Source organism: Chelonia mydas, chromosome 15, assembly GCF_015237465.2.
Source record: "Chelonia mydas isolate rCheMyd1 chromosome 15, rCheMyd1.pri.v2, whole genome shotgun sequence".
NCBI classification, from domain to species: domain Eukaryota; kingdom Metazoa; phylum Chordata; order Testudines; family Cheloniidae; genus Chelonia; species Chelonia mydas.
The window spans coordinates 18,199,055-18,221,348 of NC_057856.1; the positions used below are offsets into that span (position 1 = coordinate 18,199,055).

Genomic DNA, 22,294 nt, shown 5'->3' on the forward strand with positions numbered 1-22,294 from the left:
ATATTGAACGCATCTTTAACAAAAGAAATGTCAACTTTACAATTATACAAATAAAAAGAAGCTTGAGAAAGGCAAAGTTGGTGCAGAACCACAGGGAGCTCCAAGCAACACACAAGAATATATTCTCTTTAGTCCCCAAACCGTCACTGCTCCATGCCCAGAAATTTCCACTGGAATCAACAGGATTTCTGCATGTCAGGCAACTGCAGAATCAGGCCCTTCATTAATCATAATTGTTTATACTGGAGTGCAAAATAGGGAAAAATATGGAGAAATTGCTCAATACTGCAAGAACTACAGCGGTTAGGTTTCCTCTTTACAAAGTATTATAAAAGCAAAAATTGTTTTAAACTGTCCTTTGTTATGTGTTTTCCTTCTGCATATACATGAATACCCAGGAGATTGTTGAGAGTGTCCTGAGAAAGCACACTATTTCACACTATTACATAAAGATGACCTACAGCAAAGAGGATGATATAATATTGACCAAATGAAAGATCTGCATATGAAATACAACTGAGTGTAGCACTGCATTAGACCGCTAGAGAAAAGTGGAGCTTTTTGATTGGCTGATTGCCATTTTTAAACTGTCCACTCTAACCTCCTCTCATTTTATGTATATGTTCCATTTTAAAACAGAAATAGGACACATGGCCAGTGTCTTTCTGATAAATTAATGTGTATCTTGAATGGTTATCATCATTTGCCCTTTGAACTCTGCCTTGAGGCATATAGTAAACATCCAGAAATATGCCTCTTGTCATGTCTTATTAGTTAATTAAGATCTGGAGGCGCTGCTATCAATATCTTGTCAGCAGAGGAATTTTTTGTTTTTAAGCACATACTCTACTTAACAATAGCCATTAGTGGAAATATAATTAACAGAATATTTGAAATATTTGAATAAATACACCACTAATATTTCATATAGATTGTCTTCTCAAAAACTAAAATCAAAGACAGAGGCAATTTAGTTTCCTGATCCTGTTATATTTAAAGCACTGGAAATAATGGCCCATACTGATTTGGGGAAGGGAGAGAGGGCACTTAAAAATGATACCATTTCATGATATAACTTGGCAGGACCAATTTTTGAATGGATAAACCCAGATGACTTAATGTAATGTTCAGCAGTGATTTTGTTTTGTTGTAGAGTCTGAACACATCCAGTCAGCTAAAATCATCGTTATATGTTCCAGACACTTTGAATGTAATTACATGGTGAGCAACATACTATCTTTCACTTAATTAAATAGCATAAAATACTGATTTATTATTTTTATTTAGAGAAAAAACTTGCAAAAAGACCCTCGTGTCTTTAAGCCTGACTTCCCTAGTTTCCCCCTATGATGTTAGAAAAAAGTCAATTCAGTTCTCCCCCCACTAAGTGGCACCAATGCACCACAAACCACAATGAAAACATCTGTATGGGCAGTTTAAAAATATTCTTCTGCCTCCTTGAGCCTTGCCCACTGAATGTGAAATAAAGCAAGCATAGTATTATGTGATTAAATGCTTTCTGACAGAGGCTATTGACGGCAGCTGGTGATTGAACACCCAGAAGAGGAGTCTGAATTCCAAATCTTTTAACGTTTTTATTCACAGCAAGGAAGCTTCTGTATGAAAGACATTTAACCCTTTGGTGTAAGCATTCACCCAACATTAAGCATTAATTAATTTTCCATAAAGGAAATTCACAGTTTACACTGAGTTAAGAAAAAGCAAATGCGTAGACCAACGTTAATTGTAAAGTCCATATTCTCATCAAGCCCCCACAACTCATCCGAGCAAACTCTGCACTTTCTAAATTCACCATCACCCCTCTCAGCATTGACCATTATTGCAGCACCTTTCCTATAAGACAGACAGTCCTTTAAGGACATGAGCTGCTACTTTTATTCCTATGTGAGAAGTCAGGGAACGATGTGAAGGATTCAAGGGTTGTAATTCCATGAAGGCATTAGCTATTATTCCCTGAATACCTGTTCTTTCATTTAAAAGAAAAAACATTAAGAACATGCAAAGCAGTCTGCCAAGCCGAGCCTGGATTGCATGTTTACCATACATAGTCTGTGCAGCATGCACCCAAAGCCTGGATTGATTTAAGAGCATTGTAAACTTTCTTTTGGCAAGTCCTTGCAAGTGCCTTTTGTTTGTGCAGATAACAAGATTTAATGACTCCCAAATTCTTGATAGAGCTATCTCAGCTTTTCTCAGAACTCTGCTTGCAAGGCTCTTAGATATCATTGTGACTGATGTGGTATAAGGTGCTACACAGATTAGATCACCGTTTTTTTAGTTTGGAAGGTGATAAGGGGTTAAAGGCTGCCTAGCCATTCAGTAACTCTCTCACCTTCACTTTGGTTTGCTTACTCCTACTAGAGTGGGGCCTTGCCTGCCTGTCCAGGAATTAGGACTGGGATTCTCAAAGTTAGGCACCAATGGGAGTTGGGTACCTACTCCCCTTGAAGATCCCAGCCTAAATTTAGAGCAGAGACGGCAGGAAACAGGAGCGCTCCATGTTTCATAACCAAGCTATTTCCTCAAGCCATTTCCACACCAAAAAAGTGCATTTGCATGACAGAGAACACCATCAATCCTGCAAAGCAGCATGTCCAATTCCACCCACACTATCCGTTTCTGCTGCTGCCTAAGGCCTTGGGTCTAGTCACAAAAGTAAGATTTCCTCTACAGCACAATGCCTTTGCCCAGTATTAAAGTACTAACAGGGGCGCAGGAACAATTTGTATAGTGGGGGTCCTGAGAGCTATTGAGCCAAACTGTAAACTCTGCATATGATGGAAACCACTTCAAGCCGGGGGTGCTATTGCACCCCCAGCACTCCTAGTTTCAGCAGTATGAGTACTAATGTCACTTCATACTGTTACCAACTTCTGCTGTTGCATGAAGCCAGCAATCAAGATTAAGAGGCAAATTCATATCCTATGCATGGCAGAGCATAGTGCTAGCCCAACAATTAGCCTCTCCAATCATTTAGCCTCTCAAACACAAGCTTAATACAGCTTCTGAATAGGGAGAGGCATTGGAAGACTATCTAACCCACACCCAGTGCTTAATTTGTACCAGGGCTTGCCAGGGCTGAGCCCTGGCACCCCAGCGGTTCATAGCTCCAGCACCTCTGGAATGTAAAAACATTGCTTGAGCCCCAGCACCTCTTTCATGACAAATTAAGCACTGCCCACACCCCCTTGTAGTTGGAACAATTGGCTGCAGAAAATCTAGCATACATTTAGGTTTAGATCTACTTGTTTCCTGTTTTTCATAACATAAGAACAGAAAGTAAAAATGAATGGTGAGCAATTGTATTAATCAGCATTACTCAAGGAAAGTACAAATTGGACCAAAGAACAAAGGAAAATACGACGAAGATTCTGTGGTGTGCGTGTTCTAGGTGAAAGCAAACAGTTTAAAAATGTTTCACCTTGATATAACAGCTTCCAAAAACTCTCTCTCTCTCTCTCTCACACACTCGCCATTTGAAAAAGAAACGATGATGGCCCTTCAATAAATGCACAGACCAAACACACTGGTTAACCAAATTCCTGTGGCCCTTTGGTTCTAGCCCAGACAGCCATGTGATGTCAATATCAAAGTATCAGCTATCTCCAGGAGAAGAGCTGAAACTTAAAAGCTAGACGATGGAATCAGTAAGAATGCAAGTATAATAGTGTCCGAGCTGTAAAAATTTCATGGAAGCTGACAAGCCACTGAATCACTACGGTTTCAGACAAGAATTTCATGATGATGATGGTTTGGGGTGACTGATTCTTAGAGGGGAAAAAACCTACTACATATTTCCATTAAGGTGGAATTGCTTCTACAACAGCTACTTCCATGGATGAGTTACCCAAACTGTAAAAAGAAAAGGAGTACTTGTGGCACCTTAGAGACTAACAAATTTATTAGAGCATAAGCTTTCGTGAGCTACAGCTCACTTCATCGGATGCATACAGTGGAAAATATAGTGGGGAGATTTTATATACACAGAGAACATGAAACAATGGGTGTTACCATACACACTGTAATGAGAGTGATCAGGAAAGGTGAGCTATTACCAGCAGGAGAGCGGGGGAGGGGGGGGAGGGGGAAGTGGGGAACCTTTTGTAGTGATAATCAAGGTGGGCCATCCCCATCATCTCAGGCATTGGCTCCCTGACAGCAGGATTGCCTGGCTCCTCAGGCCCTACGCTACCAGCACTCCCATCTGTCTTTGAGACACCACTGACTTTCTGAGGAAACTACAATCCATCAGTGATCTTCCTGAAAACACCATCCTAACCACTATGGATGTAGAAGCCCTCTACACCAACAGTCCACACAAAGATGGACTACAAGCCATCAGGAACAGTATCCCCAATAATGTCACGGCAAACCTGGTGGCTGAACTTTGTGACTTTGTCCTCACCCATAACTATTTCACATTTGGGGACAATGTATACCTTCAAATCAGCGGCACTGCTATGGGTACCCACATGGCCCCACAGTATGCCAACATTTTTATGGAGGACTTCGAACAACGCTTCCTCAGCTCTCGTCCCCTAATGTCCCTCTGCCACGTACACTGGCCAAACCGGACAGTCTCTACGTAAAAGAATACATGGACACAAATCAGACGTCAAGAATTATAACATTCTAAAACCAGTCAGAGAACACTTCAATCTCTTTGGTCACTCGATTACAGACCTAAAAGTGGCAATTCTTCAACAAAAAAAACTTCAAAAACAGACTCCAAGGAGAGACTTGTGAATTGGAATTAATTTGCAAACTGGATACAATTAACTTAGGCTTGAATAAAGATTGGGAGTGGACGTGTCATTACACAAAGTAAAACTATTTTCCCTTGTTTATTTCCCCTCCTACTGTTCTTGACAACTGCTAGAAATGGCCCACCTTGATTATCACTACAAAAGGTGGTCTCCCCACCGTCCCCCCACAGCGCTGGTAATAGTTCACCTTTCCTGATCACTCTCATGACAGTGTGTATGGTAACACCCATTGTTTCATGTTCTCTGTGTATATAAAATCTCCCCACTACATTTTCCACTGTATGCATCCGATGAAGTGAGCTCTAGCTCACGAAAGCTTATGCTCTAATAAATGTGTTAGTCTCTAAGGTGCCACAAGTCCTCCTTATCTTTTTACGGATACAGAGTAACAGGGCTGCTACTCTGTTACCCTTACTGGTAACCTATCGTATTTTCACCAAGAGGCATACCACCCAGCAGGTCAAATTTACAGGTGATAATGAAGTGCTGCATTGAATAGTGCCAGAAAACACTTTAAAGTCGTAGCAACATAGGAGGTGGGGGTTGGCTTCCAAATTCTTTCTTTACCCACAGCTAGTTCACATTTCCAGCAGGAGAAAGTGGATCTGAAGCAGCTCAATTCCCCATGCTGTAGTTCCTTTGTAGATGAGCCCTCTTTGGCCAGCTGATCCCAGCACTTAAAAGTAACATCAGGAATGAATAAATGGTGACCTCCCTAATCAAAAAGGGCTGCCATCAGCTACCATAACCCAGCCCATGGCTGTGATTCCACTTCCTTAAACCCACCCACAACATAGGCTGGCCATGAAGAAACAACCTTCCTTTGCACACAAGAATTGTAGGAGCACACAGTCTCAAGGATACCCACAACTGCAATCATTTTATTCCAGCAAGGGGAAAACTGTGAAGTTGTCCCTAGGGTGAAAAGAAACACTTTTCAAAGCTGCATCTCAGACAAAGTGTGCAAATTTCATATATTCAGACACAGTTCTAGCTTTCCAATAGCTTGAATTCACACGCAGAGACTTCCCTGCTCCTGAAATATGATAGACACCCTGTGTCCTGGGCATCAGATCACAGTCCACGCTTGTTGATTTGCCTCCTAATCCTTCCCTTCATCAGTGTGATATCCAGCAGCTGATTATTTTGTTGTTTGTAGTCGGCTGAAGTAATTAAGCCTAACCCTATTCCTGTGGGAGTCTCACAGAAGGTTAGTGATCCACAGGCATGACATGCTGTTATTTATAACTGATTAAGTCCTATTTATCTCCATTTAGATGTTGCAGGAGATGGGAGAGATCCCAATACACATCTGTGACTGATTAGAAACACCAGCTGAATATGGTAGCTTGAAGTTCTCCTTTGTTGATGGGTTAGCAGGGAAAAAAGACCAGAATAACTAATTCCTTTCCCTATCTAAAGTAAGGAGTACAGCTTAGTCATGGTTTTCAATAGCAGGACTGTGTAGATCCTTTGTTACGAAGCCTGAAATCGCATGAATCTCAGCTGCTTTTGGGCTCAAACCCAGAATCAAAATTAGCTCGGCTACATATGAAGCATTCACCTCTTTGTGGATCGAAACAGGTGTTTTGAACCTGATTTTTGTCATTCCATTAAATATTTGTTGTAAAACCTTGGGCCAAAGTGAAATGAGCGATGTTACAATGGGGAAAGTATGCAGCGGCAGTGTAGCCATGTTGGTACTTGGATATTAGAGGAACAAAGCGGGTGAGGTAATATATTTTATGGGACCAACTTCTGTTGGGGAGAGAGACAAGCTCTTGAGTCACTAAAGGGAAGGCTTGGTCCCTGATTGACTTTGTCTACTCACATGACTGGAAGGAGCATTCAGGTGAAATGTGATTCTCTCCCCTTCCCCACCACCCAGCAGAAAGCTTTATTTAGCAGAGCCCTGCAAATCTATTAGCAAAAAGCCCGGGAAGGGGGAAAGTACCCATATACAAAGTTGAGCCACTCTAGAAAAGCCTGTGATGGTTAGAAGTTTTCATATAAAGAACTTATCTTTGCAAAAGCAGGCAGGGAAGGATAGTGGGAAGAATTTGTGCTCCTTTTTTGCCTTTGGCAAGAATTCCAACTCTTCTTCATTCATGTTTGGTAAAGCCCCTCGAGATCCTGGGATGAAAGGCACTATTTAAGTGCTAAGAATTTGATTATTATTCAGAAAGCTACACACACAGTAAAGGCCTAATAAAGTTCTGTATGGTAGCGTGGGTAATTTATTCTTCGTAAGGGCATGTGTAACCCACACACCGCCTGGGTGTGGTGTTCTGTCCCATCTAGTGGCACTGAGACCACTTAGAGAGAGAGAGATTAATGAGTCTGCTCTATAGTGCTAGCTAGCTGGCATATGGCTTTTAGTTCATGCAGTAGCAGCTCCTACAGTAGAGGAGCCTAAGCTCCAGAGGCCCCAGGTTCGATCCTGTCCTCCAACTACTGGGGTCTGTCGGTGTTACACATGGGCAGGAAAGAAAGCCTCTTCATATATATATATATATACACACATAAAACACACAGACTACATCTACATCAATAAGAGAGCCAACAGAGTGGCACAAGAGACCCCCCTTAACAAAAAGGCCACCATCCATTTCTTCATAAAGAGGCAAAGTGTTACAGTATTCACCAGTAAAAACTTCTGCATTTGCCTCTTGCATTTAATTAAAGTCACTACAGTATTTGCAGTTTTGGGTATAGAAAAGTAAACTGAATTCCTAGTAAATGGAAATACTTTAATGATGAACACTGTATTAGGAATCCAAAGGCAGATTCCAGGGGCAGAGACAGCATGACTTTCCCCTCAGCACCATTGATATCCTAACTGGCAGGTCTACTGTCATTCCCCTGCTTCCCATCAAAAGTCAGAGCAGAGTTTTATAAGGGACCAGCAGGCAGACGTCAATACCCCCAGCTACTGTAAACATAAAGAATGATCTGAGTTAAAGCACCAAGACAGCAGCAGTTGGACCTAGTGGGGCCTTTTGTGCCCTCCTTCCTTAGAACTGCAACCCTCCAGAACAGTGATACTGAGACCGCGGCTTGCGAGCCGCAAGTGGCTCGCGAGCCGCAAGTGGCTCTTTAATGTGTCTCCTTGTGGATGTTTGCAGCACACGATATTAAAACACTGTGTGATTTAAGGATTAACCAGTCGGGATGTCTTTATTATTACTAACCAATTGTAGCTGATAAAACAACAACAATTGGTCAGTCATTTTGTGATCAGAAATATTTCCCCTGTCACACTGTTTAAATATGAATCTATAGTAAATGAAACAATGAATTCACATAATTGTGGCTCGTTTGGGTAATGCTGATCGCTAATTTGGCTTTTGAACCACTGAGGTCTGAGTATCACTGCTCCATAAGTTGTTTCCTGGGTTTGGGAGCAATGGGGACAGCAGGCCTACCTCCTGATTCCCCAAGAGGAGCATGCCAGCCATTTCCCCTCCCCCCCCCCCCCCCCCCCCCCCCCCCCCCCCCCCACCCAAAGAGCTCAGGTGGGAGCATAGGTGCTGGAACTAGGGATGCAGGGGAGTGCTGTTGCACTCCTTGGCTTGAAGTGGTTTCTATTATATACCGGGTTTACACAGTTTGGTTCAATGGCTCTCAGCAACCCTCACTATAAAAATGGTTCCAGTGCCACTCGGTGGGAGGAAGGAGCATGTCAAACATCTGACTCCGGAAGACAACTGATGCGAGCAGCATAAAAGCCACAAGGATCTGACTTGAGGCTTTTAGTGGAAACTATATGAAGCTTGATGGATTCGCCTCTCTTTGTAACTATGCAAAAACTCAGCCGATCTGGTTGAGTTTCACACTGAACTTCATTTCAAATGAACCTAAAACTCACAATGAAACTCACCGGGTGTAAAGTGAAACCTCCAAGTTTGACACAGATCTAACCTCTAGATCTTTATGGCTTCAGAGCTTCAATAACCTTGCCTCCCTCAAAATAGCAATCAGAACGTAGAAGTGGGAGCATAAGGAAACAATCTCCCTTGAAACCTGGGAGCTAAGGAGGAGAACCTTCATAAAACAGCTATTACAGGGAATGGGGCAGTACTTCGGATAGCTAGCATTTGCTTATTACAGACCAGAGGACTGCATAAATCATTGCAGGGCTCGGTTCACAAGATGAGTCTGCAGTTTGGCCTGCAGAAAGTAAAAGCACGGCAACACCTGCAGATTCTCTTGGCAGATGCAGGAGTTTCCTGGAGCTCCCATTTCCAATCTCTCAAAAGTCCAAAGAAGGCTGGTTTGCTGGCTTCACAACTATATAAACAACCCCAGTCACAGCATGGGCTGAGGTTCACCCATGCATCAAATCTCAAACTAAGGCTCCGTTTGAGTGGGTTTGAGACAAATATTTGCATATTTCAGGCGAGCCCGAGGCAACGTTCTCCACTCTTGTTATTTTACTCCTAGTCTGCCAATATTTGGTGTTATTCTTAAAGCCTCAGCTCCTGGAGTCATGTGAATATATGAAACACTGAGCTTTCATTTATAAAAAAGTAAGTTTCTACACCTTATGATTGTGTCAAAGAACTTGCAAATGTGACCCATGCGCACCCTGCATGTTCAAAAACCAGAAGGCAAATAAAAGTAATGCAAAAGATAGTACTTAATACCAATCCCAAGATTTTTAAGCCAATCTCATGATTTTGGGGTAGCTGACTCATAATTACTTGAATGCTTGGGAGCAGCAAATACTGGAGAGCATTGGTTTCACGGTTTATGCACTAGATTGGGATTCAGGGGCTCCCCCATTCAATTCCAGGTTCTTCCATTGACCTGGGCAAGTAATTTAATTCCAGATTTTTAAAGCAATTTAGGTGCCTAACTTCCACTCATTACATTTTGATTTAGGCAACTAAATACCTTTAAAAATCTGCCTTTTAGTCTCCTTGTGCTTCAGTTCACCAGCTATAAAAGGGAATACGGATATTTCCTTTTCTCCCACCTTTCATCTGTCTTATCTATCTAGATTGTAATTTCTTTCAGGAGAGAGACTGTTTAGATGGTTCATAAGAACGAACAGCCATACTCGGTCAGACCAAAGGTCCATCTAGGCCAATATCCTGTCTTCTGGCAGTGGTCAATATCAGGTGCTTCAGAGGAAAGGAACAGAACACGTAATCACCAAGTGATCCATCCTCTGTACCTCATAACATGAGGCCCTGACATCAGTAGGGCTGCCTTAGTCCTACCATATATTAATATTAAGAACACAACTCCAGGCTTTCCTTCAATATCTCAAAACTCATCAATACCTAACATCAGGAAATGTACATCCCATAGACAAACCCTGACCACAATTCAAAAGTATTGGGTAATACATACCTTATCATCATTAAATGAAGCAAAACTTTTGGCATCAATGATCTTGCAAAACTGTACCTCCATAATGTTCTGCGACATCACTGGTAAACAAAACTATCAACCTCTTCTAAGCAAACTACACTAAACTAACTCCTCATGCTTATGATTTCATCAGATTAAGTCTTCCAGGAGTTGCAGGCATGCATGTGTAGTATGTAATCTTTAAAAAAGAACTAACAAAAGCTCTCTCTGATATACTGTAGGTAAACATAGCACTAAGATACACAGCTCTTGTTTTTCAGGTCAAAATCGAACACATGAAAAAAAAGCTCCAACAAAACAAAGTCTGATCTCTCCAAGCTCAATTAATTCCCACTGGCACAGAGTTAATATGTCTCAGACTGTCAGACCGCTTTGGACCAGACCAGTATTTTGCTCCAGGCCTTGTGGAAAGATTTCACTGTGATGGGAACAGGAACAGTACAATATGATCACAGTCTCACCAAGTGGAAGATGACTTGCTTGTTGTTTGTTTTAAACTTCTCACTGGACGGTGGAATAGGGAATACATAACACTCAGTTCCAAATGCAATTTGCTGGAATCCAGCTAGCCACATGAAAGAAGATTATAACCAATGCCAAAGGGGAGAATGGGGGGGGGGAGAGGGACATTGTGTTTGAAAGTCAGTCTGATGGGTGGACCTAATGAACAAGATTATCCTGCCTTACACCACTTGACATCTCACTGATTTCAATGGGAACTCAATGGGGTATAAATCAGAACAGACTCAGCCAATTCTTTTTTTTTTTTTTTTTTTTTTTTTTTTTAAAGACAAAGAAATGAACTTTCAATATGCTATTAAAGCTTTGTCTGCCCCCAAATGTTTTCCCTTAAAATTTCCCACCTTTGCAGCTCTAGGGTAGATAAGGTACCAGTGGCTTCTTAAACACCTGCACTGAGCAGGATTAGATAGTTAAAACAGTAGTGGCCTACCTATCACTGCTACCATCATTGCTAGTACCCGTGGAACTGCACCCAGTAACAGTGGGAGATTTTAAAGGAAAAAATATCAACTTGGTGTTACAACACAGAGGAATGGGGCTAGTTTGTTTACAGCAACAAAACTGATCTCTACTATTGTACTGGAGATACACCACCGTCCTATACAGGAATTAGGTCTACTCTGCTGTGTCTCACGGATACCATATAATGATAATAGCTAATGGACATTCTCTTTTAGAAAGCTACTGGTTCTGAGTAGGAGAATCTGAGTTTTATCCCTACTCCAAGTGCTGTAGGTATGCAGCACGGTGATGACAGTGGCCAAAGATTTTCAGTTTGTTTTCTGTAAAGTCCTATTAAACTAGGAAGATGTGTAACTATTCCAGTTGCAAAGTTTGCTCTTTTCCTCCTGACTATGTTATAATTTGTCCTATTCACCCTTTCATTGGGTTAGCTAGAAAAATGTTTGTAGACACTGAGCTTTTGAATTCAGTGTCTCATCACGCCTGTAGAGTATAAAATAGAAGCTCAGCAAAGAACAGCAATGGGAATGCAAAGGGCTGTCATTTTTGAACAGGCACAAAGTTTAAGGTTATTTACTATTAACATTGACTTTTCTAGCTCTTTATTTCTGTATCCCAAACATGGTCCTATGATTTTGTACATTTTGCATTGCTCCAAGTTCTGGTAATTTCTCCACTTTCTCATTTCAGATTATTAATATGAATAACAGGAGTTTTAGTAGTATTCTAAAAAATTGAGAAATATTGATGTATGCAATTTTTTTTCTTACCTCTAGAAAGATCAGAGAGACTGTTTGCACAATTTACTCAAAGAAAAATATACCCCAACACAGGGCCATATTGCAGTCCCATCTAACTCTTCATTCCAAATTAAATATATATTGCCATTGGGTCAGGTAAGTCTAGCTGACAAAAATATCCACCACAGATTTCCATAGTCTTTTTTTTGTCCTGTTCTACCTATGTAACAGAGTTTGCAAAGAGGAAAGATAAAGGAGAGTTACCAGTTCTACCTCACAAATGTGTCATGAAATTTTATCAGATGGGGCACAAAACTACTCACTTGCCCTTTGCCACAGTGACTGGAGAGAATTTTAAAACTTAATATTTTACTATATTATATTTGCTGTGGGTGAGTAAAATTTTGCAAGAAATTTGTATTCTTAAAAGTACAAATACAGTCCCACAAAGATTCCAAACTGCTAAGCCTTTGGTATCCTTTTTGTTTCCGTCACTCTGGTACCGTGCAATTAAGTCAAATCAGATTGCAAGAGGCGCAGAAGTACCTTGTTTGTTTTCTTCCCATCAACATCCACTTCCCCTCTTCGGCACAGGTCACCGTGTCTATGTACTACATGTGCCGTATCCATACAGGACTCCAGAGGGGGTGTGTTTTAAGAAACAATAATAAAATTCCAAATTCCAAAACACCTGAAGAGAAAAAAGAACAAGATGTGCAGCGGGAGAAACTCAGCCTTAGTTCTTCTGCAGCTGACTGAGCCCCTAGCAAGTGCCAGCAGTTTCAAAAGAGCTGTAATCTGTAGAATGTTATCAAGGTTTTTATCGCACTCGGGTACTTATCTAAACAAACAATCACTAGAACAGCAGTTGATAAGACATCCTGACAAGGTAATTTCAGCAATTAAAACTCCACAGCTACAGCCATCATATGCGGAGAATATTTTAACATTCTTTACACTTTAACCTCTAATCTCACTCTCTTCCTCTGTTCTTTCCAAACACGTGGTCAATTTATTCCCCCCCCCACCCCCTGCTTTTTACAACAGCGTGCACTTCCTGCTGTCATTTACAGACAGGTGCCCTTTGAGCTCTCCCCTCTGGTGTGTGCAATTCATTTACTGACACCATTTTGCTTAATCAAAGGCATTATTTCCTCACTGAATTCAAGCGGCAGCCTTCCCTGTTTTAATATAGATTCACCATGAAAAGCAGCAGAAGCCGCAGAAGCCATCACATACTTCAGTGTGGAAAGGAAAAAAACAATCAATGGTCATCAACATGACCTGGGATCTTACTCAGTCCTGATTTAAATGGGCATAACTCAATGGAAGTGTTTTTGGAGTATAACTCGGTGGAATTTACACCTAAGGAATTTCACCCATGTATCACAGAGCAGAATTTGCTCAGAAACTTATGGCTTCATCACTTCCCTTTTAATCCCTTCACATCACAGGAAAGTCAGAGACGAATATTTTTCGTCTTTTTTTCCATGTCTTTTTCTCAGTCTTAAACAAGCCTCTTTTCTAGCTGCAGGCATCACCAAGCAAGGATACAGCTGTGCTTGTCACAGATTTCTGCTACCAAGCCAGGCTTTGTATTACTACATTTTAAAAAACATTTTGTTGCCAAATGTAGCTGGCAACTAGTCTATAAAAAAACAGAAGCTACTTGTCAGCCAGACAGAAATGTTAGTGGCTTGATATTATTTCCTTTCAGACACTGCCTGGGCCTCATTCCAAATTATTTTGCTCCTGTACCTGGGTCTAAGCAAAGGTGGGGGGTCTAATGTAGCTTTAAGCCACTACTGTGCTCCCAATATTTTGCCCCTGTACAGGGCCCTGCCTTGCCTCTAGGGCACATCAGGGCAGTTTCTAGTCTGCTCTAACTTTGCTTTTCATGATTTTCTATTGGTCCTGGGGAGCAGAGACAGGCTGTTATGCAGTGAACTCTGGCCACACTTCATCATCCCACCAATCTGTTGCTACACCAAAGGCTGGGAGCAGGACTAGAGAAGAGTCCTGTGCCAGTTCAACACAGGCCAGGGAGGCTCTCTGCACAGGGATTAGTCTCAGGGGGCTATTTCTGTTCACTTTAAGGCTACTTTATGCTGCTATACATTCCATTAAACCACAACTGACTGCGCCACAGTCATAGGTTGCTGTCTCCATGTGCAACAACCATTAAACAACATTGCACTTCATTTTTTTCCCCTCAAGTTTGAACAGTCAGAATTAGGAACCAAGAATGCAAGATTTGTTGGCATATTTTCACAAAAAATTGGCAGCTGCAAAAAACAAGCAATCGCTTCAGCTGAGAACAGTGTCATGGAATTTCCCTGTTTCAAAAACTTTCTTCCATCACAATTTAAATGAATCAAGAGACAGAACCAGATGCAGAAAAACATTTTTCTTAATAAATCACTTTGTGTCTGGCATGTGAAATGCAAACTAATCTGTTTAAATTACAACAGTTAACGTGCTTATAAAAATAAGAGGATGCCTTCATATTTTTTAATCAGAAAAATATATCTTGAATTTCAGGAAAAATTACCCAGCTCAACCAGCAATGTTAGTGTCTATAAATACAACGTAGTCTCTTCCACATTAGTCTGGGATCAAATATGCTCTTTCCTTTCCATTAACTTCAAAGGCTGGTAGTTTCCTGGTCTCTGTTTGGATCAGATGGGGATGTCATATTGTATCCCAATTTCACTTTAAATGGGATGGGAAGACTCATCTTGTGTTTCCTTTTAGATTCAGCTCTTATTCTCACAAATGCACATGTGCACAAGACAACCCACTCTTTCTTGTTGAATCTCCTCCACCTGTTCTACAGATAGCAATGCAAAAGTCTTCATGTTTCAGGCACGGTTGCCCAAGCATCAAAGGCCCATGCAACAATTCAGTGAGCAGCACAAATTGTACCTTCAACTGCAAAGCTGTAATTACACAACCAATCACTTGCTTGTCCATTCAATTACCCAATGCATATATTTGTGACCTAGATATGTCCAAAGAATTATTTTCATTACATTTAATTGATCCATATTAATATATTAGTTGCTTCCACAGAGATGAAGGATGATCCAGTGATTAGAGCACTGTTCTGGGACTTGGGAGATCTGGGTTCAAGTCCAAGCTCTGCCACAGACTTCCTGCATGAACTTGGGCAAGTCACTTAGGGCACGTGTACCCAGTGCAGCAATGCATATTATGGGGTGTGTGATTTCTAAAGAACATTACTATGTTGCATGCTAAATGGTCTGTGTAGAACCTGCCGGTGCGCAGTAAAAATTCCTTTTAATGTAGTACAGTTTGAAACAATGCTTTGCTAAAGTGCACAAGGGATCTTTCAGTGCGCACCAGCAGGGTCTACACAAACCAATTAGTATGCAACATGTTAGTACTCTTTAGAAATCACACGCCCCATAGTACGCTGCAGGCAGACATGCCTTTAATCTCTCTCTGCCTCAGTTCCCAGTCCATTAAGTGGAAATAATGATACATTGTGACCTCTTAGGGCTGCTGTGAAGATGAATACATTAAAGAATGTGATGCGCTCATCTACTACAATACTGGAGGGGCCACATAAGTACCTAGTGTAGCTATCTATTACAATATCTCTTACTATGTAAGCGGGACTGTTGTTTATTCCCTAACTGAAAGTCCTGTGGTACTAATACATGTAATTTGTCTTGCGGTTATTAGAAATTCTAAAGCTATTTCAAAACTAAACTGAAAGACATAATTTTTTAGTCTAGCATTTGATTAGTGATTTCATCTTCCCATGTGATTGTATCTCTGATTGGAAAGTGTGGCAAGATACTATTTATGTGAATGGAGTTACACACAGTTGATCAGGGAGTGTATGGAATTATACTGTTTTTTTCCCGGTTATTGGCATTGGATTCACTAATCAAATTGGTCCAAAAAAGGTGGCTATTGGCAAGGAATGAGCATCGCTCCCATGTACTGAAGTAGTTCCAAAATGGCAGTTCCATCTCCCCAGCAGGACTGGACTATGCTTTTCAACCCCCTTCTTCCCCCCACCATCACCAGACAGCAAACCAGCCCCTTAAAAGCACAATTATGATGTTTGCACTCAGTATTTAGAGCACCCAACCAATCTGCCATAAACTGTCACTCTAGACATTTATGATAGGCCATAAACACATATTTATCACAGGACATCTGCACCCTGCAGTCCAACCAATGATGCAATATTTCTTATCAAATCAGCTGCTTATCAGGTAGCCCAGCAAAAATAAGGTTACACCTTGCTGTCTCCTCCTCGTAACCTCTGCTCCAACACCACCACATATGGCTTCAATTAAAGCTACATAGGTCTCTACAGAGTCTGAACAACTTACTAGTGTCTGCCCTTGAAAACAAATCCCTACGGTTAGCAAAGCACATTGAAACCATCACCGCTGAACTTCACAAATATCCTGTGGACCTGGACATAGCTTTTGATTTTCTTGCCTGTATAGTGCTTGCACCCAGACCCTGTGTAGAGCAATGTGTCAGCATGGAAGTGTTTACATTTAGTGTTTATTCAACATCTGTTTACAAGCAGCTTTCTGCATTTTAGCAACAAGCTGAAGGTCAAACCGCCTCACAACTGAATCCAATATGCCTGTTTAAAAATAATAAGAATTGCAGGATGTACTGGATAGAATTTAAATATGATTCAAGTGACTGTTCAGTCAAGACGGTCTTTGTTCTTGGGCATTAAGACACTGCTTCCATTATCCAAATTAATGTGCTCAAGCAAGAACAAAAACATTAGGAGAGACCTCCTCTTATTTGCCTTGGCCTCCTCCTTTTGAGAGGAGACTTGGACCTTTTCCAACCATTATTGTATATTGCACATAAAAGGAGAAAGCAGGCTCTGACCAACAGAAGAACTCCTGGTACACACAATACAAAAGCACGTGAAGTGAATTAACCTGGTATTTGAGCAATACAAGGAATAAAGTTCACTTCAAAAAGTACATTTGCTATTTGTGCCTATATGGAATATTCCCTTTCACTGACGGCCCTTGATGTGCCAAAGTAATAGGATACCTCATTCTTTTATTCACTAACTGAAAAAAACAATCTCTGACAGAAACAATAATTTCACTTTATGAATTATGCATGTGATCCAACTTTTATTGATGCTCAAACTTCCATGCACTTCAACAGAATTACAATAGTGCCACTATGAACTACATTGTCCAATTCAATCCCCATTCCTAATCCTGGAACACTTGTAAAACATAGTTTATTTCAAAATGTCTAATTCAGAGAGATGCTGTAAAAAAAGTAACCTACAAGTGGAGGTTTTTCCCACCTTCCTAATTCAACACGATCCAAGAACGACATTTTCAAGGTTTGTAATTTGCCATTAATCTCTAACTCATTTTGTTGAGATGAATCAGCTGGAGCGTGAATGTTCATTTTTACTTGCAGGTAATATTGATAAAATCATACAAAAAGTCACTTCCTCTTTGAGGCCTTCTCTCTCCCTCTAGCATTCCATTGTCACACAGTCAATCAAGTATGCTGGTCAAGAACTCTGGCTAAGGCCATGTCTATATGTACAGCACAGCAGCGGGGCAGTGAAAAGCCCACCTCCAAGAGTAGCAAAAGCTATGTCGGCAGGAGCAGCTTTCCTGCCAATATAGCACTGCGTACACAAGGACTTATGTCAGTGTAACTTATGTTGCTGAGGGGGGTGGAATATTCACACCCCTGAGCGACATACGTTCTGCCAAAAAGGTGTAGTGTAGAAATAGCCTAAACTCATTTTGGGACACTCCTGATTTATAACTTACGGGCTCATCTACATAGGGAAGTTATTTTAGAACTAGGAATGGTTATGAATTTAAAACCCAGTAATTATTCTGGAAGAAGAGACCACATGGGAAAGTATTCTGGCCAATTTCCCTGTGTAGAGGCGACCTAAGATTGCTGCCGGATATATCGCACATGTGATGCTAGTTCTGTCCCTGGAGAGCAGGCTGCTATTCAGGCTTTTGTTTCCATACTCTCTTCCTTTATTGTATTGTGAGGTTCTGCTGAGGTGAAGATAGTACTCTGGCTCCAAAAGCACTTTCCTATTGATTAGCTATATTACTGCTTTTATCATCAAAGTCTTTACAAATAGCTATTTGCCTATTATTATGATAATATTGACAGCTCCTTTGTCTGGTACGAAGAGCACTGAGAGGGCTTTCATACATTTTTACCATTGATAGAGGAACCTGCACTGTCTTTATGCAAATGGTTTATCTACATTTGCTGCTATCATCTGGCCAGGTTAAATTCAGCTTTAATGAAATGCACTTGTAACTCTGTGAACTCATAAACACAAGCCCTCCATGATAAGCAAGCAATAAAAACCTCTCCTTTATTGGCAACAAGGTAATTCATACTTCTAATATATCTGTTATTTCTGTACTAAGATTATTTTACTGCAGCAAATTGAATTCCCCCATGAGGGTAATAAAAAAAAGAAAAGAAAAGAAAAGAAAAATGCATCAAAGACGCTGGAGCAAAATCAGAGATTCTCTCAGTGAGAAAGGATGGAAAAGAGCAAATTTTGGAGGAACTGAAATTAACAGAGATGTTACAATTAGGGAGAACCCACAATAAAATAAAATTCTTTGTGTCACCAGGTTAGTTACGAAAATTATTTAACACAAATATATAACACTAAGGATTTCTACAGCACATTTCATCCAAGTATATCAAAGCATTTTACAAACGTCAAACAGTTGTAATTTACAAGGCCCTCTTCCCTCACAGGTATTATGCCCATTTTGTAGAAAAAGGAACCTGACACAGAGAGAGTTTAAGTGAGTTGCTCAAAGTCATACATTTAATCGGTTGCAAAGCTAGATCCAGGACCCAGAAATCCTGATTTCCATTTGTGTGCTGTAACTACTAGCAAATGCTTCCTTTTCCTAGAGTACATTTTCAATGTAATCATTCACAGGTGTGTATATATACACAAATGCCCCCCGCAACTGGCAGGGGATGAAAGTTCATCAATAGCTTTGAGAATTTAAACCTCTTGCGCAAAGATTCAGAAGGAAGGTTAACCATCTACTATATATGAAGTCAACTGAGAATCAGAATAACTCATTCTTCCCATTTGCAGTCTGATGTTTCTGAAGCCTGCAAACAGTCTTGCTAACACAGATTTAGTATTCATAACATCATAGCACAATCACTAACCCATACTTCCCCTCATGTTTTGTACCATGCAATGTTTCTTGATCAATAGGGATGTGATTCCCAAATTGGTAGAGGATTCAGAAATATAGTTTGCATTTTATTCCTATGGAAGACTGTCAGGTCTGTATTATGGAGGAGCTAATCTTCTGCAAAGAGGAGAATGCAAACTAGTTCATTTCATTTCATTGGCCACTATACCATACCTGATACTTAAGTAATGCAGTATAACGCAGGTTTATTACATTATTCATGAGACACTGGAATACAGGTGAAGTAGTTCTGCTCAAGGTATAGCCAATACAACCTAAAGCATTTATACTTGGGAAAGAATTCTACAGCTGTTGAATGGCTTATGTGAAATGTGCTGGTTCTCTCGTCCAATTCCAGGCAGATGTCTGATGTCACAAAAACTAACATCACAATCAGTACTAATGGTCACCTTCGCTGGCAATCACATCAAAATTCAAGGAGTGAATGTGTCACAGAGACTCAACTTACCCTCTCACCTCCATCTGTCATTATTGTAGTGCCCGAACGCCCCAATCGGGATTGAAGCCCCACTGTGCCAAGCCCTATATTAACATGGAAAAGAGACAAATACCTGCCTGAAGGGCTTGCTATCTAGAGAGACCAAGGGCAGGGGATGGGAATATGGTGAAGACTTGGCAACCATTCTGTTTGTTAAATGTATTGGAGTTGTGTTCCGAACTGGGGTTTGATATAGGGAGTAGGAAAAGAAAGGAAAGGATTTGAAACCTAACATCAAGATAGGTTACTTGATCACCTATGTAGGGTTGAGCTAAAAATCATAGTAATAAATAATAATAATGAATAATAATAATAGTAATAAATAACAACAGCAACAACCCTTCTGGGAAGTGCTACTCTACGTAGGCTTGAGGAAGCCCAAACTAACCTGTGCTGCTGGTAGCACATGGCAGCTGGATTACTGTGGTTTGCAGCCATAGAGGGGATCAACAGTTTTTGAAGGGAAAGTTGTTTCCAACGGGCGAATATGGGAGAGCGGCTTCTTGGGAAAACAGGAATTGCTGTAGTGGAAGAGAGTGGGTATCCAAATCTTTTAGAAGGTAAAAAACGAAAGTCATCTGGGGAACAATTAACAGGGCCACATCTCACACATTTCTTGGCTGATAGGTCTATTTCTATGCAGTGGTGTTATAGCCATGTTGATCCCAGGATATTTGAGAGACAGGGTTCGTGAGGTAGTATATTTTATTGGATCAACTTCTTATAGTGAGAAAGACAAGCTTTTGAGCTTACATAGAGCTCTTCTTTAAGTCACTATTTCTACACTGGGTTCTGAGAGCCGCTGGCGTCTACTTCTGGGTCTCCCTGGCTTACCCAAGGCATGGCTTTATCATCCTAGGACTGTTAATAAAAGGGTTCTATTTGGACCGATAGATTTATTTGAAAGTCTCCATTTCCCAACCAGTCTAGAAGATTGGGATTCCTTCCCAGCACAACATTATTTCTTTGTTTTTGAAATGTAAAGATCCAGGGAGAAAAAAGGGTAGGGAGGTGAAAAAGGAAACCTGAATCATCAAGGAAAAACTGGAGTCTTTCCATCATCCCCTGAACCACAGTCACACTGAGAATCACGATCAAGAACTTTTTTTTAATCGCATATTCATGAAGCCAGGGCCAGAACCATTTGCATGCAACCTCCATCTTCAGGTCAGCTCCCAACAGCTTACAGCCACAGTTTGCCTAGTTTGTATTTACTAGCTTCCAGGACAAGCCCATGGTTCCTGAGTATTCTGTAGGTTAACCTCCTACACAGCCAGATTCCATGACCCACTAGGGTTTACATAGCTGGCTCAGGAAGCAAAAGATATTTTCTGTAAGACTATAGGGTTGTTGGGTTTTTTAGTACCATGAGAATGAGAAATTTAGTATGGGACTCCTTGAAGAAAGAGCCACAGTACAAGTTCATGCAGGTTAATTATTAATAATACTTAGAACTTGTAATCTTCAAAGCCCTTTACAAACATTTAACTAAAGTTTTCACAGCACCCTTGTGACATAGGTACATGACTAAGTCTGGTTACCATTTTACAGACAATGAAACTAAGGCAGAAAGTGACTTGTTTAAAGCAATGCAGAGAGGCAGCCTAAGAACTAGTATTTTAACTCAGGAGTCCTACATGCTCCCAGACCCATGGTCAGACCAGAGCTCCTAACTTTAAGGTCTTTCAGTGTGGGCCGTATCCCTTTAAATCTTGTTTAGGAAAGTGGAAGCCATATCACATTATGAGCAGCCTTTACTACTGTGATCTGAAAAACAAAGCTTCAGGCTCCGAGAAAAAACAGAAGACTGACCTTTGACTTTTTTTTTCCACGCTTAACAAACTGACAGTAAATAGGAAGCAAAATGATATCATGCACCAAAGAAGTGGTAAATTATTTTATGATACAGCAGGTTACTCAATTTAAAATCATGACTATTAAAGAGACTGATAAGAGAGGTAAAAACTCAGGGACATTTCAATCTTATATCTTATCTGCTCTAGTGTAATATTAACCAACTTGATTCACCATATTCCAGTCACTTTTTGTGATCTTTCCACAGTTGAGAATCATTAGGGAATGTCAAGTACCCAGAACTTTGTTCGATTGTATTCCAAACAATACAATCTTGTTTTTGATCAGGCACCTAATTACAGTAGCAGCAATACAGAGATGATGTAAATCTTTTATGCCTTTAAGAAAGATGTGTTGGGTAAAAGTAAAAGCTGGGCATTGTGAGCACATTTATGTCCTCCAGTGTAGTCAACACACCTTTTATACTACTAGGCACATGTTAGCAAACTGCATTTTAATATATTCTAACACCTCCCTTTGCAATTGTCTTACATGTGCAGTTGGCACTAAGTCATACTAGAAGTCCACAGGAATGGTCAAATTCCCACAAAGGATTATGTCTCACTCATCACATAGATAGATTAATCCTTGACACTGAGTCACTCACACACGTGTTCAGAAAAAAAGTAACCCTAGAACTTTTACCCACATCAATATATAGTGTTTTAATTGCAAGAGTCACATTTGTTATAGCTTGCATTGCCTGACAACTAGGAATTCATAACTCCACTTGCTGTCAAAATAAGAGCGGTAAAGCTTACAAACAACGGAGGAATATTACTTATGGACATCCTCATA

The 22,294-nt window shown here is 40.6% G+C and overlaps 1 protein-coding gene across 28 annotated transcripts in view; it reads right to left on the reverse strand.

The window, feature by feature from the left end:
* Positions 1–22,294, reverse strand: part of FBRSL1 (fibrosin like 1) — a 733,202-nt gene that overhangs the window by 435,144 nt on the left and 275,764 nt on the right. The window contains exon 1 of one of the 28 annotated variants that reach the window (XM_043529093.1): positions 12,437–12,854. The exons of 23 other annotated variants lie outside the window; for them this stretch is intronic. In XM_043529093.1, the coding sequence (XP_043385028.1) occupies positions 12,437–12,520 (84 nt within the window). In that variant the 5' untranslated portion in view covers positions 12,521–12,854. Of the gene's footprint in view, positions 1–12,436; positions 12,855–22,294 lie in introns of those variants that run through there. 4 more of the 28 variants (XM_043529095.1, XM_043529096.1, XM_043529092.1 and 1 more) reach the window with 4 other exon arrangements.